The 23,333-nt window shown below is 43.6% G+C and overlaps 1 protein-coding gene across 3 annotated transcripts in view; it reads right to left on the minus strand.

The window, feature by feature from the left end:
- The window catches only part of psen2 (presenilin 2), a 45,049-nt gene that overhangs the window by 19,534 nt on the left and 2,182 nt on the right, over positions 1 to 23,333 (minus strand). For all 3 annotated transcript variants that reach the window (XM_063039825.1, XM_063039833.1, XM_063039831.1), the window contains exons 2-7: positions 21,809 to 21,992; positions 18,364 to 18,590; positions 16,708 to 16,849; positions 3,942 to 4,009; positions 3,626 to 3,846; positions 2,231 to 2,329 (exon numbers count right to left, since the gene is read on the minus strand). In XM_063039825.1, the coding sequence (XP_062895895.1) occupies positions 2,231 to 2,329; positions 3,626 to 3,846; positions 3,942 to 4,009; positions 16,708 to 16,849; positions 18,364 to 18,590; positions 21,809 to 21,940 (889 nt within the window). In that variant the 5' untranslated portion in view covers positions 21,941 to 21,992. The remainder of the gene's footprint in view (positions 1 to 2,230; positions 2,330 to 3,625; positions 3,847 to 3,941; positions 4,010 to 16,707; positions 16,850 to 18,363; positions 18,591 to 21,808; positions 21,993 to 23,333) is intronic.

Below are 23,333 nucleotides of genomic sequence, written 5' to 3' on the forward strand. Positions count from 1 at the left end.
CTTCCCTTCACTTTATTGGTCTCTGCTGAGTGTGTAAAAGACTGCGATGATTGCAGCCTGCCAAAAAATTCCGAAAGGCCTCAATTTCTTTTTAAATCTCGCGTTGCCTCACCAACAAATACCCTCTCATGATGATGCTTGGTTTACGATTCCGTGTGTCCTCTGCACCTACATGTCTGAGATGCTGCTGCAAACAAGTTTTTCATGGTGCCTATACCTTACTGTTCTTGTGAACATGACAATAAACTTGACTTCACTCTATCTTGACCGCCAACACTGTGTGCATTTTACACATTCTCGCTGTGACCATATGGGTTCCCCCAGATGTTTGGCTTTCCTGTTCGGTATGTTAATTTGCCACAGTAAATTGCCCGTAATGTGTAGCCAAGTGGCAGAATCTAGGGAGACACAAGAGTAGAATTAGGTCTTTCCATCATGGCTGATTTATTATTCCTCTCCACCCGTTCTTCTAATCAGTCTAAGTCCTTCCACAGTCTCCATTCTTCCTCAACACTACCAGCCCCTCAACCTATCTTCGTATTGCCTGCAATCTTGGACACAAAGCCAACAATTCTGTCATCCAAATCATTGACATGTGGGCAGAATACAACGGGGTTAGTGTAAATGGGCAACTGAGAGGCAGCATGGACTCGGTGGGCCATTGGAGCTGCTTCTGTCTCCCCGTAACCTTTGACACTATTACTAATCAAGAACCTATCAACCTCTGCTTTAAATATACCCAATGATTTAGCCTCCAGAGTTATCTGTTGCAATGAATTCCACATACTCACCCACTGGCTAAATAAATTCTTCCTCATCTCTGTTCTAAAGGGATGTCCCTGAGACCATCTGGGAGGCTAGAGTCCCCTCTTGGAAACATCCTCTCCACATCACTACACCTCGGCCTTTCAATATTCAATAATTTTCAATGAAATCCCCCCCTCATTCTTCCAAACTACAGCGAGTACAGACCCAGGGCCATCAAACAGTACTTATACGTTAACTCTGTCATTCTCAGAATCATTCTCATTACTCTCGCCGAACCCTCTCCAATGGCCATTCTTTCTTTGATACAAAACTGCTCACAATATTCCAAGTGCGGTCTGACCAATGCCTTATTAAAGCCTAGCATTACATCCTTGCTTTTATATTCTAGTCCTCTTGAAGTACAGTGCAGTAAATGTTCTTCATTATTTTTAATCTATTTGTGGTAATATTACTTTGTGTCGTGTGTGAGAGTTGTATGTCCTGTGTGGTGCATCTGGGTCTGGAGAAATGCTGTTTCGTTTGGCAATATGCCTATCTACGGTTCAATGACAGTAAACCGAACTTGAACGTGACCTCGATGAATGCTAACATTGCATTTGCCTTCCTTACCACCAACTCAACCTGCAAGTTAACCTTTAGGGAATCCTGCACAAGAACTCCCTTCTCCCTTTGCACCATCAATTTCTGAATGTGCTGTTAGTTTAGAAAATAGTCTATGCCTTTATTGCTTCTACCAAAGTGTACGACGATACATTTCCGTACACTATGCTCCACCTGCCACCTCTCCACCCATTCTTCTAATCAGTCCAAGTCCTTCCACAGACTCTATTCTTCCTCAACACTACCAGCCCCTCAACCGATCTTCGTATTGCCTGCAATCTTGGCCACAAAGCCAACAATTCTGTCATCCAGATCATTGACATGTGGGCAGAATACAATGGGATTAGTGTAAATGGGCAACTGAGAGGCAGCACGGACTCACTGGGCCATTGGAGCTGCTTCTGTCTTGGATGACTGTCACACTATGACACATTATGACACCAATGTTTAACAAATTGATATTCCCAACATCCGTTATCATGCCTAAGAGGAGCTGCTACTCTTCTATGCACTTACCCGAGTCCCACCAATCCGCTCCATTACTATCACACTGTTCCCCACAGAACCTTACTTCCCCCAATTCCTCCTCTTCTAGTTTGCATAGGACAGAGAGGTAGTGTGGCAAGAGACAGACAGATTTTTGCACAGCAGAGGAATTAAGGGTTATGGAGAACAAGTGTGTAGGTCAAATAGATCAGCCACGATCTTAATGAATGGCAGATAAGCTCGATGGGACAGATGGCCAACTCCTGTTCCTGTTTCTTATGTTTTTATTATCCCGTTAGTGACCACAACCTTCCCCAAGTCTGCGAATTTTCCTTTAACAACCAAGTGTGAACAAGAAAATCAAAAGTGGACTTACATGAATATATCAAGGCTGGGAATATTGGTTCATTCCTCTCCTGGGCCGTCTCCACGAGGACCCTCAGGGGGCCTTTCGGGCACAGCACTGCGATAAGATCTGGAGTAAAACAGTAACCATCTAGCATCATTGTGCTTGTGACCAACACCTGCAATTATGTGGCTTAAAGGCTATTGCTGACAATGGTCTCGTCACATTCCTAGATGCTAACTTATTGTTGGTACAATCTACTACTTAGCCTGCAATTGGTTACAGAAACTGCACTGCAGCAGACAGGAAGGCTCCACAGCGGGTAGTCAAAGCTGCCCAACGCATCCGCCTGCCTGCCATCGAGGGCATAGATACAGAAAGGTGGCAGAAAAAGAGCAGTAACATCACGAAGGATCCCACCACCCTGCTCAAGATCTGTTTGTCCCACTCCCATCAGGAAGGAGGGCTACATAGCATCCACAACAGGACAACAAACTCAAAAACAGTTACTTTCGCCAAGCAGTGAGGCTGATCAACATTTCCACCCACTAACCCACACTTCCACACCCCCAACCACCACTACTTTATCATTTCCTGTCAGTCACCTTATGCACAGACACTTCTGTGCCTACCATCACTTTATGGATGTACAATCAATCTATGTATATAAGCTATCTTATGTATTTATATTTATTGTGTTCTTTGTGTTTTTTTTTGTCCTGCATCGGATCTGGAGTAACAATTTCTTTTCCACTTGTTTACTGGAAATGACAGTGAGCTACCTTGAATCATGAAGACATTAAATTAGCAATGAAGTCTTAAATTTATAGAGCACTTCACACTGAGCATTCACAGCAGTGCTGGGGGCACAATACAGCAGCAATTCATACAATTGCTTTGCAGTGCCAGGAATCACCGGTCGGTGTTCGATTCCTGCCGCCGTCTGTGAGGTTTCATACATTCTCCCCGTGACCACATGGGTTTTACCCAAGTGCCCGGTTTCCCCCCACATTCTAAAGACATATGGGTTCGGGCAGGGGTCGGCAACCATTTTGCCTCTGTGAGCCAGATCTGGCCCGCGGGCCGTAGGTTGCCTACCCCTGGGTTAGGGTTATTAAACTGTGGGCATGCCACGTTGATGCTGGAAGCCTGGCGACACTTGTGGGCTGCCCCTAGCACATCCTCGGACTGAGTTGGTCATTGACACATTTCACTGTATGTTTTGATGTACATGTAACCAATAAAGCCAATCATTCTTTATTCTTTCCTTACTACACATACTTTCTGTCCATTCCTGGCTCTTTGCTCTTGTGAACTCTGCCTGAAACTACCCTAATTGAAGCATTAATTAAATGCTAGGCAGTGTTGATGTTACAATGCAATTTCAAAAGCTGAGAGCTACATCGCGGAGGATGGCACACATACCGTATACAGATATTGCACCGAGAATGACCCAGGCTGACCACTCGGGAAGGTACTTAATGAAGACCAGGGCCATCAGTGCACTGATCATGATGAGGTAAGCCTGCTGCAGCTGCAGGGGACCCTTCCAGTGGATGCAGATCATTCCGACAACGCCGAAGTTCCAAATGATGAGGATCAGGGTTGGGTAGTCCATGGCCACATTGTACGTCTTAAACACTTCACTGCGTGGGAAAACAGGTCTGACTGTTATTACAGGAACCTACACCAAACTGCAAAAACTGAGTTGAAAAAAAAATGGCAGAAGGCAAATACTTACCCTAGGTATATATAGCTGAAGAGAAAAAGTAACAGCAGAGAGGAGAGGATCAACCAGCCGTGAATAAACTGGAAGACACAAGCACTGTGGTTAGTCAGCAGTCCAATGTTACCTCTGTTGTTAACGTCATAAGACACAAGAGCAAAATTGCTCTTATAAAGACATAAGTGTGGTCTGACCAATGCTTTATAAAGCCTCACACTTTTCAAACCCAGGTGGATTGTCACAAGGTCAAATTCCAACCATACCATATCTTCTTTCTTTTTAAATCTTTTTATTGAATAAGTACACAGAAGGTAAGCCATATAGGCACTAATACACTGTGAGAATATAATATATTACAGGAAATATTAATACAGAAAAAAATTAATACAAACAGTGCAATTTAAACATAAAATAACAAGGTAATATAATAGTATACTAATTTTTATATATATCAATAGAAAAAGAAAAAAAAAAACCCAAAAAACCCCACCGTGCAACTAAACTAAAAAGCAAAGCAAAGCAATGGGCTAACTAGGAAACAAGTAAAGTTAAAGTACTTAAAATCATGTCCTCAAACCCGACCTCCATTAAAAACAGTTAAAAATAAAAACAAGAAGGGAATATAAATATGGACCGAGAGAAAAAAAATTACATTAAATGAAAATGTTGAATAAAAGATCTCCAGGTCTGATCGAATTTAACTGAAGAATCATAAAGATTACTTCTAATTTTCTCCAAATTTAAACATAATATCGTCTGGGAAAACCAAAAAAACGTAGTTGGAGCATTAGTCTCTTTCCAATGTTGTAAAATACATCTTTTCGCCATTAAAGTAAGAAATGCAATCATTCTACAGGCTGAAGGAGAAAGATTACTGGAAATTTTAGGTAATCCAAAGATAGCAGTAATAGGATGAGGAGAGATATCTATATTCAATACCTTTGAGATAATATTAAAAATGTCTCTCCAAAAAGTTTCCAGAGTAGGACAGGACCAAAACATATGAGTTAAAGAGGCTATCTGCCCCTGACATCTATCACAAAAAGGATTAATATGAGAATAGAAACGAGCTAATTTATCTTTGGACATACGTGCTCTATGAACAACTTTAAATTGAATTAGGGAATGTTTAGCACAGATAGAGGAAGTATCGACTAGTTGTAAAATCTGCACCCAGTCATCCGCCGAAATAATAAAGCCCAATTCCTGTTCCCAATCTGACCTGATCTTATCAAATGGAACTTTCCTAAGTTTCATAATAATATTATAAATAATAGCCGATGCACCTTTCTGACATGGATTAAGGTTAATTATCGAATCTAAAATATATGTAGGAGGGAGCATTGGAAAGGAAGAAAGTATAGTACTTGGGAAATTTCTAACTTGGAGATATCTAAAAAAATGTATTCTTGGTAAACTATATTTATTAGATAATTGTTCAAAAGACATAAGGGAACCATCTAAAAATAAATCCAAAAACCGTGAAATACCCTTAGTCTTCCAAATTTGAAAAGCACGATCCGTGAAGGAGGGAGGAAAAAATATGTTACCTAAAATAGGGATCGCTAGCCCAAATTGGTTAAGATCAAAAAATTTTCTGAATTGAAACCAAATACGTAAGATATATTTAACTATCGGGTTACAGACCTGTTTGTGGCGTTTCAAATCAAAAGGAAGAGAAGAACCTAAAATGGAGCCAAGTGCATAACCTTGAGCAGATTGTAATTCCAATGCTACCCATTTAGGAATGGATAGTGTATCCTGGTCAGGTAACCAAAATTTCATGTGTCGAATATTAATTGCCCAATAATAGAATCTAAAGTTAGGTAATGCTAAACCTCCATCTCTCTTAGCTTTCTGTAAATGTATTTTACCCAGTCTCGGGTTTTTATTTTGCCAAATAAATGAAGAGATTTTAGAGTCAACTTTATCAAAAAAAGATTTTGGAACAAAAATCGGTAATGCCTGAAATATATATAAAAAATTTGGCAGAATAAACATCTTAACTGCATTAATACGACCGATCAAAGTTAAATATAATGGAGACCATTTAAATGAAAGTTGAGTAATATGATCAATTAAGGGTAAAAAATTAGTTTTAAATAGATCTTTGTGTTTACAAGTAATTTTAATCCCAAGATATGAAAAATAATTATTAATCAATTTAAACGGAAGGTTATGATACAAGGGAAGTTGCTTATTAATCGGGAAAAGTTCACCCTTACTGAGATTTAACTTGCAACCAGAAAAGAGACTAAATTGTGCTAATAAATCTAAAGCAGCAGGGATAGATTTTTGAGGATTAAAAATATATAAAAGTAAGTCATCAGCATAAAGTGATACTTTATGAGACTTTAAGCCCCGAGTTATCCCAATAATATTTGGAGATTCTCGAATAGCAATTGCAAGAGGTTCTAATGCAATGTCAAATAATAAAGGACTAAGAGGACAACCTTGTCTAGTACCTCGAGAAAGAGGGAAAAAGGGTGAACTTAAAGAGTTAGTACGAACTGAGGCCATAGGAGAATGATATAACAATTTAATCCAGGATATAAATTTCGAGCTAAAATTAAACATTTCAAGCACCTGAAATAAGTAAGGCCATTCTACTCTGTCAAAGGCTTTTTCAGCATCTAAAGAAATAACGCACTCAGGAACATTTTGTAAAGGAGTATAAACAATATTTAATAGTGTGCGAATGTTATAGAAAGAGTAACGACCTTTAATAAAACCCGTTTGGTCTTCCGAAATAATATAAGGAAGTGCTTTTTCTAATCTGTTTGCTAATAATTTAGAAAAAATTTTAGAATCAACATTTAATAAAGATATTGGTCTATAAGATGCACATTGAGCAGGATCTTTATCCTTCTTTAATATTAGAGAAATTGACGCTCTATAGAAGGATTCGGGAAGTTTACCAAGTTTTAATGAAGCCTCCAGAACCCTAAAAAACCAAGGGATTACTGAAGGTGCAAAAAATTTATAAAATTCTGCGGTAAACCCATCAGGGCCAGGAGCTTTCCCCAGGTTCATAGAAAAGATAACATTCTTAATCTCATCAGTGGTAATGGGAGTATCTAGCATAGAGGATATATCCTGTGAAATCTTAGGGAAATCTAGGTTATCTAAAAAGTCATTCATATATTTAGAGTCTCGTAAGGACTCTGATTGATACAAGGAGGAACAAAAATCAAAAAAGGCTTGATTAATCTCAGCATGATCAAGTATCAGTTGATCATTTTGATTATAAATCTGATTAATTTGAAATTTAGTATAATTAGTCTTCAACTGATTAGCCAACAGTTTACCAACTTTGTCACTATGTACATAAAATGCACTTCTTGTTTTCTTTAATTGATTTACAATCGAGGACGAAAGTAATAAACTGTGTTCCATTTGAAGTTCAGTTCTTTGTTTATATAACTCCTCAGAGGGAGCTGTAACATATTTCTTATCAATTTCCTTAATCTTGTCCACAATGTGGAATCGATATGGGTAGAGCTGCGTAACACTAAGGGGCAGAAGACGCTGGTGGGAGTTGTGTACAGGCCACCTAACAGTAGTAGTGAGGTCGGAGATGGTATTAAACAGGAAATTAGAAATGTGTGCAATAAAGGAACAGCAGTTATAATGGGTGACTTCAATCTACATGTAGATTGGGTGAACCAAATTGGTAAAGGTGCTGAGGAAGAGGATTTCTTGGAATGTATGCGGGATGGTTTTTTGAACCAACATGTCAAGGAACCAACTAGAGAGCAGGCTATTCTGGACTGGGTTTTGAGCAATGAGGAAGGGTTAATTAGCAATCTTGTCGTGAGAGGCCCCTTGGGTAAGAGTGACCATAATATGGTGGAATTCTTCATTAAGATGGAGAGTGACATAGTTAATTCAGAAACAAAGGTTCTGAACTTAAAGAGGGGTAACTTTGAAGGTATGAGATGTGAATTAGCTAAGATAGACTGGCAAATGACACTTAAAGGATTGACGGTGGATATGCAATGGTAAGCATTTAAAGGTTGCATGGATGAACTACAACAATTGTTCATCCCAGTTTGGCAAAAGAATAAATCAAGGAAGGTAGTGCACCCGTGGCTGACAAGAGAAATTAGGGATAGTATCAATTCCAAAGAAGAAGCATACAAATTAGCCAGAGAAAGTGGCTCACCTGAGGACTGGGAGAAATTCAGAGTTCAGCAGAGGAGGACAAAGGGCTTAATTAGGAAGGGGAAAAAAGATTATGAGAGAAAACTGGCAGGGAACATAAAAACGGACTGTAAAAGCTTTTACAGATATGTAAAAAGGAAAAGACTGGTAAAGACAAATGTAGGTCCCCTGCAGACAGAAACAGGTGAATTGATTATGGGGAGCAAGGACATGGCAGACCAATTGAATAATTACTTTGGTTCTGTCTTCACTAAGGAGGACATAAATAATCTTCCAGCAATAGTAGGGGACAGAGGGTCCAGTGAGATGGAGGAACTGAGCGAAATACATGTTAGTAGGGAAGTGGTGTTAGGTAAATTGAAGGGATTGAAGGCAGATAAATCCCCAGGGCCAGATGGTCTGCATCCTAGAGTGCTTAAGGAAGTAGCCCAAGAAATAGTGGATGCATTAGTGATAATTTTTCAGAACTCGTTAGATTTCTGGACTAGTTCCTGAGGATTGGAGGGTGGCTAATGTAACTCCACTTTTTAAAAAAGGAGGGAGAGAGAAACCGGGGAATTATAGACCGGTTAGCCTAACGTCGGTGGTGGGGAAACTGCTGGAGTCAGTTATCAAGGATGTGATAACAGCACATTTGGAAAGCGGTGAAATCATCGGACAAAGTCAGCATGGATTTGTGAAAGGAAAATCATGTCTGACGAATCTCATAGAATTTTTTGAGGATGTAACTAGTAGAGTGGATAGGGGAGAACCAGTGGATGTGGTATATTTGGATTTTCAAAAGGCTTTTGACAAGGTCCCACACAGGAGATTAGTGTGCAAACTTAAAGCACACGGTACTGGGGGTAAGGTATTGGTGTGGGTGGAGAATTGGTTAGCAGACAGGAAGCAAAGAGTGGGAATAAACGGGACCTTTTCAGAATGGCAGGCGGTGACTAGTGGGGTACCGCAAGGCTCAGTGCTGGGACCCCAGTTGTTTACAATATATATTAATGACTTGGATGAGGGAATTAAATGCAGCATCTCCAAGTTTGCGGATGACACGAAGCTGGGTGGCAGTGTTAGCTGTGAGGAGGATGCTAAGAGGATGCAGGGTGACTTGGATAGGTTGGGTGAGTGGGCAAATTCATGGCAGATGCAATTTAATGTGGATAAATGTGAAGTTATCCACTTTGGTGGCAAAAATAGGAAAACAGATTATTATCTGAATGGTGGCCGATTAGGAAAAGGGGAGGTGCAACGAGACCTGGGTGTTATTATACACCAGTCATTGAAAGTGGGCATGCAGGTACAGCAGGCAGTGAAAAAGGCGAATGGTATGCTGGCATTTATAGCGAGAGGATTTGAGTACAGGAGCAGGGAGGTACTACTGCAGTTGTACAAGGCCTTGGTGAGACCACACCTGGAGTATTGTGTGCAGTTTTGGTCCCCTAATCTGAGGAAAGACATCCTTGCCTTAGAGGGAGTACAAAGAAGGTTCACCAGATTGATTCCTGGGATGGCAGGACTTTCATATGAAGAAAGACTGGATGAACTGGGCTTGTACTCGTTGGAATTTAGAAGATTGAGGGGGGATCTGATTGAAACGTATAAGATCCTAAAGGGATTGGACAGGCTAGATGCAGGAAGATTGTTCCCGATGTTGGGGAAGTCCAGAACGAGGGGCCACAGTTTGAGGATAGAGGGGAAGCCTTTTAGGACCGAGATTAGGAAAAACTTCTTCACACAGAGAGTGGTGAATCTGTGGAATTCTCTGCCACAGGAAACAGTTGAGGCCAGTTCATTGGCTATATTTAAGAGGGAGTTAAATATGGCCCTTGTGGCTACGGGGGTCAGGGGGTATGGAGGGAAGGCTGGGGCGGGGTTCTGAGTTGGATGATCAGCCATGATCATAATAAATGGCGGTGCAGGCTCGAAGGGCCGAATGGCTTACTCCTGCACCTATTTTCTATGTTTCTATGTTTCTATAACCAGTTCCTCCTGCTTCAGCTTCTTCCTCAAAGCAGCAGAATACGAGATAATCTGACCACGAATATAAGCTTTAAAAGTATCCCAAAGGATGTTCATAGAAATATCTTCTGTATAGTTGATTGTAAAAAAAAGATCGATCTGTTCATTCATAAAGTTAACAAAATCCGAGTCCTGAAGCAACAGCGAATTAAAACGCCATTGTCTATTATTTTGTGTATTGGCCTGAATTTTAATAGAAAGCTTAAGTGGAGCATGATCCGAAATGGTTATAGAGTCATAATCACATTTAACCACTGAAGAAATATGACGAGAGTCAATAAAAAAATAATCAATTCTTGAATAGGAATGGTGAACATGTGAAAAAAAAGAAAAATCTTTTTCCTGAGGATGCAAAAAATGCCAAATGTCCGTCGACCCAGAATCAGAGAGGAATGAGTTAATCAAAGTTGCAGATTTATTGGGTAAGGTCCGTAAAGGAGCCGAACGGTCCAAAACTGGAGATAAACAAGTATTAAGATCTCCGCCCCAGATCAGTGAAAACTCATTCAAATTCCGGAACAGATTAAATAGTGATTTATAAAATTCCAGACAGTCCATATTGGGAGCATAAATGTTAACCAAAACTACCTTTTCATTAAAGAGTAGACCACTAACCAATAAAAATCTACCATTCGGATCAGAAATAATATCATGTTGTACAAAAGTAACTGAGGGGTCTATAAAAATAGAGACACCTCGAATCTTAGCATTCGAGTTCGAATGAAACTGTTGACCCTTCCAAAATTTAAAAAAACGTAGTCTGTCCCCCCTCCGCACATGGGTCTCTTGTAAAAATAGAACATGTGCTTTAAGTCTCCGGAATACTTTAAAAACTTTTTTCCTTTTAATTGGATGATTAAGACCATTAGTATTCCAAGAGACAAAATTAATAATAGACTCCATAAACCCTAAAGTCAACCCGCAAAAAAAAGGATTGACAATAGGTTCGACCCACAAACCCAGAAAGGGAACAGAACAAACAAGAGATAACGGGAAGGAGAACGCAACCAATGCTTCGGTAATATAAGTAGCCCAAGAAGAAAAAAACTAAAAAGTGAAGCCCCTCCCACCATCCCCCACCCCATGACCCCAAAGCTAAATCTAAAGCAGACCAGCCAGAAAGAAGCAAGCACTAAGACTACCCCCATGACTTCCGATAGACGCTCACTAAAAAAAAGTGTAAGTATAAAAAAAATCAACTAAAGTTATAAAACAGTAAAGGAATAAAAAAAAGTAGACCAATTAAGACAAACACGATATAATACAAAGAAAAAGCCAGTAAATATAAAGAAAACCGTAACGAACAACAGACCCTATGATTAAACAAAAAAAAAGAAACGAGATAATTAACATCGACTAGTTAGGAAAAACTACAAAAAGTACATTTGAAAACTACAAAGTTTAAGGCCTCAAAGGTAATACGTGACATGATACTGAGGGAATAACCACCCAGAGTCCCCAGGGAAAAAGAAAGGAATGACGCAGTTGAGAAAAAGTTTGGCAACCATATTAATTAACAAAAAATAAATTTTTCTGCCCATATAAAGCAAAAAAAATTAAACCCAACAGATTAACAGCCTCTGATCAAATGGAGATAATTAAAAATTACAATTAAGATGTTGAAGGTGAAAATTGATCCAGGTAACTCTGGGCATCCGATGGAGAATCAAAAAAACGGGGAGCCCCATCAGGCATGCGAATCTTTAAACGCGCAGGGTAAAGCAGCACTGGTTTTAAATCCATCTTGTAGTGTTCCAACATCACAGATCTGTAACGAACACGCTGATCCCGAATCTGTTTACTGAAGTCTTCCGCGAACCGAAAATGAAGATCCGAAAAATCAATGTAACCTTTAGGTCGAGCGAATCGAAGCAATTTCTCCTTGTCTTGAAAGTAATGAAATTGTAAAATGACATGTCGAGGTTTATCTGACTTAGACGAACATGATGGAACTCTGTGAGCCCGATCCAATAAAGGTGGTTGGTCAGGAAATACGGGAGGAAATGCATCTTTTAAAAGTTGAGAAAAGAACTTTATAGGGTTGTCAGATTCAGCAGCTTCACGAATACCAATAATTCGAATATTCTGCCGTCGCATTCTGGATTCTAAGTCAGAGTTTTTAAAAGTCAGAAAGTCAAGTTTTTTCTTCATTACAGTAATTGTTTCTTCAATTTTCCCCATTTTGAGTTCATTTTGTTGCGTGGATTTTTGAAGATTAAATATAGCAGACTGATGTTCCGTGATAGATGTTTGCATTTTATCGATTGCATCGGCAATTTTCTGGAGATTAATTGAAATTTCCGCACGAATCAGCTCCATTATAGAGGTTGAAATTTCCCTTTGAATTAGATCCGATATAGCTTTCAAAGTCACCGGTGGTTCAGTCGGAGAAGATCAGTACCTTTCGGTCTAATCGAAGGTTTGCCGTCTTTCCCATTTTTCCCGTTCTTAGACATAGCAGACCGTAAAAGCATCCGAATATCAAAAAACACAATTTGTTTCAAAGTATTATAAAAGTCGATGCCTTAATGGTTAGTATAGCTGATCATAGGAAAAAAACTCAGAGGTAATGGAGCGAGTCAAGAACACGACTTCACTCCATGAGCTCTACCGGAAGTCTCCAACCATACCATATCTTAACATGATTTTATCATACTAATCGCAGATCAGGAAACCTTGCTTTCCTCACAAATAGACGTTGTCCCTAAGTTACTTAGAGCTAATGGAGTTCTGTCACTCTTGCAATGCAAGAAAAGACACAGCCAATTTTTGCAAACACAAGTCCCTCATAATAATTAGACAATTTGTTTTATGATATTGATTAAAGGATAAATATGGTCACTCTGAACTGGGCGAGAACTTGTTCTTCATCAAGTTTGTGGAATGGGATGCTCTCTGTCCAAGGGAGACCTGTCTACATTTAATTCCTCTGAAAAATGGCAGACACAACAAAGCATCTCTCTCTCTTGCATTCTCTATCTCTATCTCTCTCTAACCCACCCCTCCCCACATCTCCCCTCTACCCCTCCCCTCCCTCTCTACCCCACACCCTCTCACCTCTCCCTCCCCCTCCCTACCTCTCCCCCAACCCCCCCTCCCTACCTCTCCCCATTCCCCCTCTCCCTCTACCTCACCCCCTTTGTCCCTCTCCCCCTCCCCTCTCCTCCTCCGCTCTCCCTTCCCTCCCTACCTCTCCTCCCCCCTCTCCCTACCTTTCCCCTCCACCTCTATCTCTCTGCCTCTCTCCACCTCTCCCATCCCCCTCTCTCACTCCCCGTCCCCTCTTGCCCTACCTCTCTGCCTCCCCCTCACCCCATCCCCTCTCTCTACCTCTTCACCTCCCCCTCTCACCCCATCCCCTCTTCCCCACCCCTTCTCTCCCTACCTCTCCCCTCCCCCTCTATCCCTCTCTCCCTACCTCTCCCCTATCTCTCCCTCCCTCTCCCCTCCCTCCCTCCCTCTCCCCTCCTTCCTTCTCCTCTCCCCTCCCTCCCTCTCCCCTCTTTCCTTCTCCTCTCCCCTCCCTCCCTCTCCCCTATCTCTCCCTCCCTCTCCCCTCCCTCCCTTTCCCCTATCCCTCCCTACCTCTCCCCTCCCCCCTCTTTCCCTGTCCCCTCCCCTCCCTCCCCCCTCTTTCCCTCTCCCCTATCTCTCCCCTCCCTCCCTCTCCCCTCCCCCTCTATCCTTCTCTCCCTACCTCTCCCCTCTTTCCTTCTCCTCTCCCCTCCCTCCCTCTCCCCTATCTCTCCCTACCTCTCCCCTCCCTCCCTCTCCCCTATCTCTCCCTCCCTCCCTCTCCCCTATCTCTCCCTCCCTCCCTCTCCCCTCTTTCCTTCTCCTCTCCCCTATCTCTCCCCTCCCTCCCTCTCCCCTCTCTCCCTACCTCTCCCCTCCCTCCCTCTCCCCATCCCTCCCTAACTCTCCCCTCCCTCACTCTCCCCTCCCTCCCTCTCCCCTATCCCTCCCTACCTCTCCCCTCCTCTCCCCTCTCTCCCTACCTCTCCCCTCCCTCCCTCTCCTCACCTCTCCCCTCTCCCTCCCCTACCTCCCTCTCCCCTCTTCCCCCTCTCTCCCTACCTCTCCCTCTCCCCTATCTCTCCCTACCTCTCCCCTCCCTCCCCCTCTCCCCTCTCCCTACCTCTCCCCTCTCCTTCTCTCCTTCATCCCTTCTCCCCTCTCCTCTCTCTCCCTCTCCCCTATCTCTCCCTCCCTCCCTCTCCCCTATCTCTCCCTCCCTCCCTCTCCCCTATCTCTCCCTCCCTCCCTCTCCCCTATCTCTCCCTCCCTCTCCCCTCTTTCCTTCTCCTCTCCCCTATCTCTCCCCTCCCTCCCTCTCCCCTCTCTCCCTACCTCTCCCCTCCCTCCCTCTCCCCATCCCTCCCTAACTCTCCCCTCCCTCCCTCTCCCCTCCCTCCCTCTCCCCTATCCCTCCCTACCTCTCCCCTCCCTCCCTCTCCCCTCTTTCCCTCTCCCCTCCTCTCCCCTCTCTCCCTACCTCTCCCCTCCCTCCCTCTCCCTCCCCTACCTCCCTCTCCCCTCTTCCCCCTCTCTCCCTACCTCTCCCTCTCCCCTATCTCTCCCTACCTCTCCCCTCCCTCCCCCTCTCCCCTCTCCCCTATCTCTCCCTACCTCTCCCCTCCCTACCTCTCCCCTATCTCTCCCTACCTCTCCCCTCTCCTTCTCTCCTTCATCCCTTCTCCCCTCTCCTCTCTCTCCCTCTCCCCTACCTCTCCCCCATCCCCCGTCTCCCTCTGTTTTTCTGCTAAGTATTAGCCTACATCAAATGCCGAAGTCTCAGGACTGAGACCACTTTCCAAATGAGCAAGTGAAAAGCTGCCACTGGGCCAACGTTGACGACTGCAAAATACTCGTATTAATGGAAGTTGTCACTTCTTTTCCTCTTGCTGTTAGTGTTTTGTGGTCTGGGTGCTTGACACCTGTGGCTGGAGAGTTATGTGTGAGCTTCTGTTTACACAGGGAGACAAACCTTGTTACAGACACAAAATGCTGGAGGAACTCAGCAGGCCAGGCAGCATCCATGGAAAAAAGTACAGGGTTTTGGGCTGAGACCTTTTGGCAAGACAGAAAACCTTGTCTGGAGCTGGACTGCATCATGTAAAGGAGCCTGTAGAAGCAGAAATGAAAGACAAAATCTCCTTTATTGCATTTGCTGTACCTAATAAAGGGGCCACTGAGTGTATGTTTGTGATCTTCTGCTGCTGTAGCCCATCCACTTCAAGATTCAACATGTGGTATGTTTAGAGATGCTCTTCTGCACATCACTGTTGTAACCGTGGTTATCTGAGTTAGTGTTACCTTCTTAGAACACAGAAACATAGGAAACCTACAGCATAATACAGGCCTTTCAGCCCACAATGCTGTGCCGAACATGTCCTTACCTTAGAAATTACTAGGCTTACCTATAGCCCTCTATTTTTCTAAGCTCCATGTACCTATCCAGGAGTCTCTTAAAAAACCCTATTGCATCTGCCTCTACCACCATCGCCAGCAGCCCATTCCACACACTCACCACTCTCTGCGTAAAAAAAACTTACCCTGACAGCTCTTCTGTACCTACTCCCAAGCACCTTAAAACTGTGCCCTCTCGTGCTAGCCATTTCAGCCCTGGGAAAAAGCCTCTGACTATTCACACGATCAATGCCTCTCATCACCTTATACACCTCTATCAGGTCACCTCTCATCCTCCGTCACTCCAAGGAGAAAAAGCCGAGTTCACTCAACCTATTCTCACAAGGCATGCTCCCCAATCCAGGCAACATCCTTGTAAATCTCCTCTGCACCCTTTCTATACTTTCCACATCCTTCCTGTAGTGAGGCGACCAGAACTGAGCACAGTACTCCAAGTGGGGCCCAACCAGGGTCCTATATAGCTGTAACATTACCTCTCGGCTCTTAAGCTCAATCCCACGATTGATGAAGGCCAATGCACCGTATACCTTCTTAACCACAGAGTCGACCTGCGCAGCAGCTTTGAGTGTCCTATGGACTCGGACCCCAAGATCCCTCTGATCCTCCACACTGCCAAGAGTCTTACCATTAATACTATATTCTGCCATCATATTTGACTTACCAAAATGAACCACCTCACTCTTATCCGGGTTGAACTCCATTCTTGTCAGCTTGAGCTTAAACATTAGCTCAGCCTGCCAAGCCCACATCCCTTAAAAATGAATTTTAGAAATGTGGGCTTGTGGGGTTTGTCCCAAAGTATTGTATAGTTCTGTTCCCATTTGCTGAGCTCCCAGCCCTGGACTGAGGAGTGGCTTGACTTTTCTTATGATTTGTTTATCTGCAATACTTCTTAACGTGGGTTTCCTCCGGATGCTCCAGTTTCTTCCCACGTTCCAAAGACATACAGGTTTGTAAGATGTCGGCATGTTATGTTGCTACTGGAAGCACACCAACACAAGCTGCCCTCAGCACATCCTCGGACTGTGTTGATTGTTGGAACAAACAACACATTTTACTGTATGCTTTCATGTACAAGTGACAAATAAAGCTGTTTATGAAAAGGTGAGGCATACCAAACTTAATCAGTTTCACCAGTTTGAATTTATTACACAAACAGAAATTCAAAACCTCCTACCTTGTAACATCGATATTTGTAAAGAAAGACAAGAAGTATTGTCATTATGACAATAACGCTGATCATGATCAAAGTGTTAAGGATAGAGTTGAGAAGACGCTGTCCAACCGAGTCAGTATCTTCTGTGAATGGGGTGTAAATTCTGTGGGAATAGAAGTCAAAAATACTTAATGTATTTCCAATATTTATAATTAGTCACAGATGTATTTGGATATCATCTTTAACTTTGCACTTACAATGTAATAAAAACACCCCAAGGCACTTTACGGGAACATTATCCAACAGGAAGTAAACAAGCTAGTGTCCCTAGTGCAATCACAACCACTTGGAGCTGAATGTCCTCAGAACAGTGAGGATGCATATCAACTTCAGGAGAATTGTTTCCCCTCTCCACCCACTCATCACCAATGACTTTACAGTTAGCATCATTTCTGGTGAATAAAGTTGGTCCTTGATAAACATATCATGACAGTCAGTGAAAAAGCGTAGTTTTAGCAAGTGTCATGGAGGGAGGAAAGAGATGTAGAGAGCTCGAGTGTTTTTGGGCAGCAGTTGCTAAGACTGAGGGTTCCACATCAGTGACGGAATGGAAAGCATCATCCAGATTCAGAACACAAAATAATCTGTAGATGCTGGGGTCAAAGAAACACAGGCGATTCTGCAGATGTTGGAAGTCCAGAGCAACACACACAAAATGCAGGAGGGACTCAGCAGGTCAGGCAGCATCTACGGAGAGGAAAAAACAGTCACCGGTTCAGGCCGAGACCCTTCTTCAGGACTGGAAAGGAAGGGGAAAGACAACAGAATAAAGAGGTGGAGGGGAGGGAAAGGAGTACAAGCTGGCTGTGATGGGCGAAACCAGGTGAGGGGGTGGAGAGGTGAGATGAAGTGAGATCATAGGAGAGTGGAGCACAGGATCAGGCCCTTCGGCCCATGGTGTCCTGCTGAACCAATTAAATTAGTAATCAAACTAATCCCTTTTGCCCACATAATGTTTATCCATTCTCCTCATGTCCCCAATGTATCTGCCTCCAGCACCATACCAGGACAGTGCATTCCAGGCACCCACCCCCCAATCTCTGTGTCAAAAACATGCCTTCACATTTCCTTCGGAGAAGCTGGGAGGTGATAGGTGGAAGAGTTCAAGGGTTGAAGGAGGAATCTGACAGGCAAGGACAGTGGACCATGGGAAAAAGGGGAGGAAGAGGGGCACCAGAGGGAAGTGATGGGCAGATGAGGAGGAAATGGGTAAAAGGGGAGCCAAAATGGAAAAGAGAAAAGGGGAAGTGGGAGAAATCATACCAGAAGTTAAAGGTTCATGCCAGGTTCAGAGGCATTTTACATTGGTAAATCTCTACATTACCAATTTAAACCAGAAGACTACTCTGACGATAGAACTTGACTCAAAATATGTCAATCATGAGTTGCAGTGCAATGAGTTTACATCCCAGCCCTGTCCTGCCAGTGTACCTAGGGAATGCTGCCCTGCCAAAGGGGCAGATCTGTTAAACTGCACTCTGCAATGCCAGTGAGAGTGAGAACATGGGTGGAACACAAACTGCAGCACAGACCACTTGCCACGTGGCAGGTTTCTACGCTGAGAAGGCTAATCCTTAAACTGCCCGGCTGCAAGTGGGTGCCGCGCAAGGCACTTACAGCTGGCCATCCTTCCTTGTGTAAAAGCTGACAGACTTGATCGTCACCACCACCACGGCCATGCACAGGGTGACTGGTACAAACAGCATGATGACGTGCTTGGCTCCATACTTCAGGGTCAGCTCCTCCTCCTCTTCCTCCTCACCTTCCCCGCCCGCCTCTCTGCCGGAGGTGCCGGCGCCCGAACCTCGGCTCCCGTCCGCGGGGTGACTGGCGGAGGATCTGCACTGCAGGGGTCAGAGAGCACAAGATAACCGGAATTGGAGTTGGTTTATTATTGTCACATATACCATCATACAGTGATCAGCTTGTCTTGCATACCACTCAGACAGTTCAGATCATTACACAGCGCACTGAAAGGAGAATTATTATCGTAGCGTCATCATGGACACGTCTCTCCATCATCGAGGACATCTATGAAAGACGATGTCTTGAGGAGGTGCCGCCCATCATCAAGCACCCTCACCCTCCAGGGCGTTCCCGCTTTTCATTACTACAATCGGGGAGGAGGTACAGGGAGGCTCTGCCTGAAGACAGGAAGTTTTAGGGACAGCTTCTTCCCCTCCGCCAACAGATTTCTGATCGGTCCATGAACCCATCGACACTACCTCACTACTTCATTCTCCTGTTTGCACCCCTTTTTTATATGGTCTTATTTATAGTGTTTTTTATGTTTCGCTCTGTACTGCTGCCACAAGACAACAAACTTCATAACACATCCGGGTTGCCCTTAAGGCATTTGTTTGACTTTGTTGGGTCTACGCTTTAAATGATTTGTTTGTAACTATTTTCTAGTTAAAGTTAAGGTTGATAATTAAGTTACAGTATAACAAAGGTAAATTCATTGTCTACGGTATATCGCGGCATGTGATGACGTCACCTCTGGTTTCGCCGCGTCTTACATGTAACTTCCGGTTCGGAGAAGGTGTGAAGGCGGGCGCTATGCGTGCAGCATGATCATGAAGAGCTCCGTTTCTACCCACAAAGAAACATTATAGAAGCAGCACCGTAAGTTCATAAGAATGTATTTGAAGTAAAAATATTAACGCGGTTTCTGTTAAGAAAGCAGTGGTTGGGGCGGCGCGCGTGTTGGCTTTTCAATTTCAAACACGGGGTGGGCTCGAGCCCGATGGTAGTTTGACACGACCCCCTCACCCGCTACTCAGGGTGGCTGGAGACACTTGCTAAAAGAAGAGACCACGCATGGTCTCCAGAATGAAACAGACACTGTATATGTTTGTATTTTTATATCAACAGTTTTCACCATACGATGCTAATGTGGAAGAGTGAACAGTAAATGGTTAACCTTACTACGACTTTGTCTTCATTGGCTCCGGTTTAACTTGGTGTTTAGTCAGAGTTTCAACACACTGCACGTGAACACTACAACATCAGTGTTAAGAAACCTGATTCTGATTCTGGGAAGTAGTGAGTAAAAGCTTTCAACGTGCTGTCATCTTGCATCAATCTTCTATTCTTTTTTGTTTCCATATATTTCTCAATATGCATCACCAGTCTGTGATTTGTGTCTTAGAAATTAAAAATGCCATTGTATTTGAACCACAAGCTACCTCCAACTCATAAGAATGGACCAGTGACTTAGACCTCCCGCCTCAGAACCTTACACACGTGTGGGAGAAGGTTGTAAAGATGGGCCATAGCTGGAGAATGGGCACTGGACACACGGACCCTCTTCTGCGAGTGGATTCCAGAATTGGCTTGCCCACGGAAGTCAGTGGGTGGCAGTAGATGGAGCATATTCTGCCTGGAGGTCGGTGGTCCATGGTGTTCCACAGGGAACCCTGCTCTTTGTGATTTTTACAGATGACTTGCATGAGGAAGTGGAAGGTTGGGTTAGTAAGTTTGCAGATGACCCAGAGATGGGTGGTGTTGTGGATAGCGGTGTAGAAGGTCAACGTAAGTTACAGCAGGGGACAGAGACAGGATGCAGAGCTGCGTTGAGAAATACAGATCAAGTTCAACCAGGGAAAGTTTGAAGTGATACAATTTGGCAGGTCAAACTTAAAGATGGAGTACAGGGCTAATGGCAGAATTCTCAGCGGTGTGGAGGGACAGAGGGATCTTGGGGATCCATAGATCCTTCAAAGTTGGTGCACTAGTTGACAAGCTGGTTAAGAAGGTGCGTACAGTATGCTGGCCTTCATTAGTCAGGGGATTGAGTTCAAGAGCTATGAGGTAATGTTGCAGATCTATAAAACTAGTCAGACCGCACTTGGAGTATTGTGTTAATTTCTGGTCGCCTCATTATCAGAAGGATGTGGAGATTTTTGGAAGAGTGCAGGGGAGACTGCTGCCTGGATTAGAGATCATGTCTCATGTGGAAAGCTTCAGCCAGCTAGGCCTTTTCCCTTTGCAGCGAAGGAGAATGAGAGGTGACTTGGTAGCAGGGTATAAGATTATACGAGGCACAGATAGAGTGGTCAGCCAGTGCCTTTTACCCCAGGGGCAGTGATGACTTATACCAGAGGACATCCTGTTACGATGAGTAGAGCAAGCTTTGGCGGGGGATGTCAGAGGTAGGTTTTTTTTTTGCACAGAGAGTGATAGATGCCTGGAATGCACTGCCAGGGGTGGTAACAGAAGCAGATACATTAGGGGTACTGTATTTAAGAGACTCTTAGATAGAGCCATGCATGAAAAATAAATCGAGGGCTATGGACTGTGTAGGAGGGAAGGGTTAGATTGATTGTCGTTCATATAGTTCAGCACAATATCATGGGCCAAAGGTACTAAACTATGCCGTACTTTAGTAGAAACAGTTGAAAACTTCAGCAAGTTAGGCAGAAATAGGTCATTGAGCAGGGACCAGAGGAAAGGTCACCAACTAGAAATGTTAACTCAGTTTCTCTCTTCACAGATGCTGCCCAACCGGCTGAGTGTCTCCACCAACCACAGCATTTTAACTCCAGCCTCTTTCAGCTGCGTGAGTACAATGTAATCTGCACAATTCGACGAGGAGCTGTGTAATTCAAGACACTTCACATGGTTCAAATGTAATTTCACGTGGCAGCATATCTCACATGTAGTACTTTCATTCCATTTACATTAGATAAAATTAAGGTTAGCTTTACTGTATTTGATATCATGTACACCGAAACACGATGAAATGCATCGTTTATATCAATGGCCAAAACAGTGCATAGTTTCGCCATGCTTCTGGCGCCTATATAGCATGCCCACAAGTTAATAACCCTTAATAATCTGTACGTTTTTGGAATGTGGGAGGAAACCAGAGCACCCGGAGGAAATCCACATGGTCAATGTACAAACTCCTTACAGACAGTGGCAGGAATTGAACCTGGGTCTCTGGCAGTGCAGAGCACCGTGCCTACCACTGTGCTACTGTGCTGCCAGACGTTTTACTCTGTGCCTGACGTTTATACTGAGATCAGCCACAGCCCCACAACAGTGTAGCAGCTCTTACCCGGTTCGTCCCCTTGCCGCCAAGGCCATGCCCCCCATCCATCTCCTGGTACGAAGGCATGGTCAAGGCACTGGCTGATATCAGAGCTGTCCGCTCACTGTACTGGTCGTCTTCACTGTCTGATGAAATCATGAACGAGCTTTCTGTAGGGAGCAGTGAGTAATCTCACAGGCACTGGAAAAGGCTGAAACAGAGAAAATACCTATGTTAGGAATTGGTAATGAGTATTATTATAGAGCCATAGAACACTACAACACAGAAACAGGCCATTTGGCCCATCTAGTCTGTGCTGGGCTATTAGTCTACCTAGTCCCATCCAGCTGCACCTGGACCATAGCTCTCCACACTCCTCCTATCCATACAGCTATCCAAAATGTTCTTAAATGTGGAAATCAAATCTGCATCCACCACTTCTCACCACCCTCTAAAAAATTCCCCCTCATGTTCCCCTTAAACATTCTATCTTTCATCCTTAACCCATGACCTTACAGTTACATGAAGAGCAAGATTAGATTTGTTTGTCACACATACATCAAAACGTACAGTCAAATGTATTGTTTGCATCAATGACTAACGCAACTGGGGGCAGCACACAAGTGTCAATATGCTTCCAGCGCCAACATGGTATGCCCAGAACTTACTAACCCTTACTAAACCGTATGTCTTTGGACTATGAGAGGAAACTGGAGCACCCAGAGGAAACCCACGGGGTCACAGGGAGAATGTACAGGAATTGAGCCCCAACCATTGGTGCTATAAAGCGTTAAATAGCCACTAGGCTACTGTACCGCCATGTTCCAAGGTACAATGGAGGCCTTCGATTTGCAGGCCATCCATACAGAGCATTTCACAAAGTCAGTACATTCACAGGTTAGGGTATGGGAATCCCTTGATGACTATAAAAAGATTAAGAATACTCTTAAAAAGGAAATCAGGAAGGCAAAGAGGAAATACGAGATGGATCCAACGTGTAGGGTTAAGGAAAATCCCAAGAGTTTCCAAAGCTCTATTGAAGATAGGAGACTCAGAAGAGAATCAGCCCACTGAGAAATCAGCAGGACTGCTGAAGATGTGTTGAGTTTTCAATAAATGTCTCTCCTCAGTGTTTACTGAGGATTTCACTAAAAGTTTCGACAAATGCGTGATAAATAAGTTAATCTGATCTGATCTGGAATGTGAGCGTCTCCAGTACCATCGTGAAAGGGTTATTGGAAGCCACAGTCTTGAACTCATACAATCCACATGAAGGTTTTTCAACAACACTCTTGTGCAGGTTGCTTCAGGAGTGGGATTATCTTTCCAGGTTAGGAAGGCTAATTAATTGGATGGGATCTTAGAGCTAGTAGTGGTGCCCTTCTATGCAAGGAAATGGACAGTCGAATTTTCAGATTGAGACCCTTCATCTGGACAAGTCCGGGTGAAGTTCAAGTTTAATTATCATTCAACTATACAGCCAAACAAAACAGCATTACTCCAGGGACCAAGGTGCAAAACACAGTACCAACAGCCACACACAGCACAAGGC

Source organism: Mobula hypostoma, chromosome 2 (genome assembly GCF_963921235.1).
Source record: "Mobula hypostoma chromosome 2, sMobHyp1.1, whole genome shotgun sequence".
Taxonomy (NCBI): Eukaryota; Metazoa; Chordata; class Chondrichthyes; order Myliobatiformes; family Myliobatidae; genus Mobula; species Mobula hypostoma.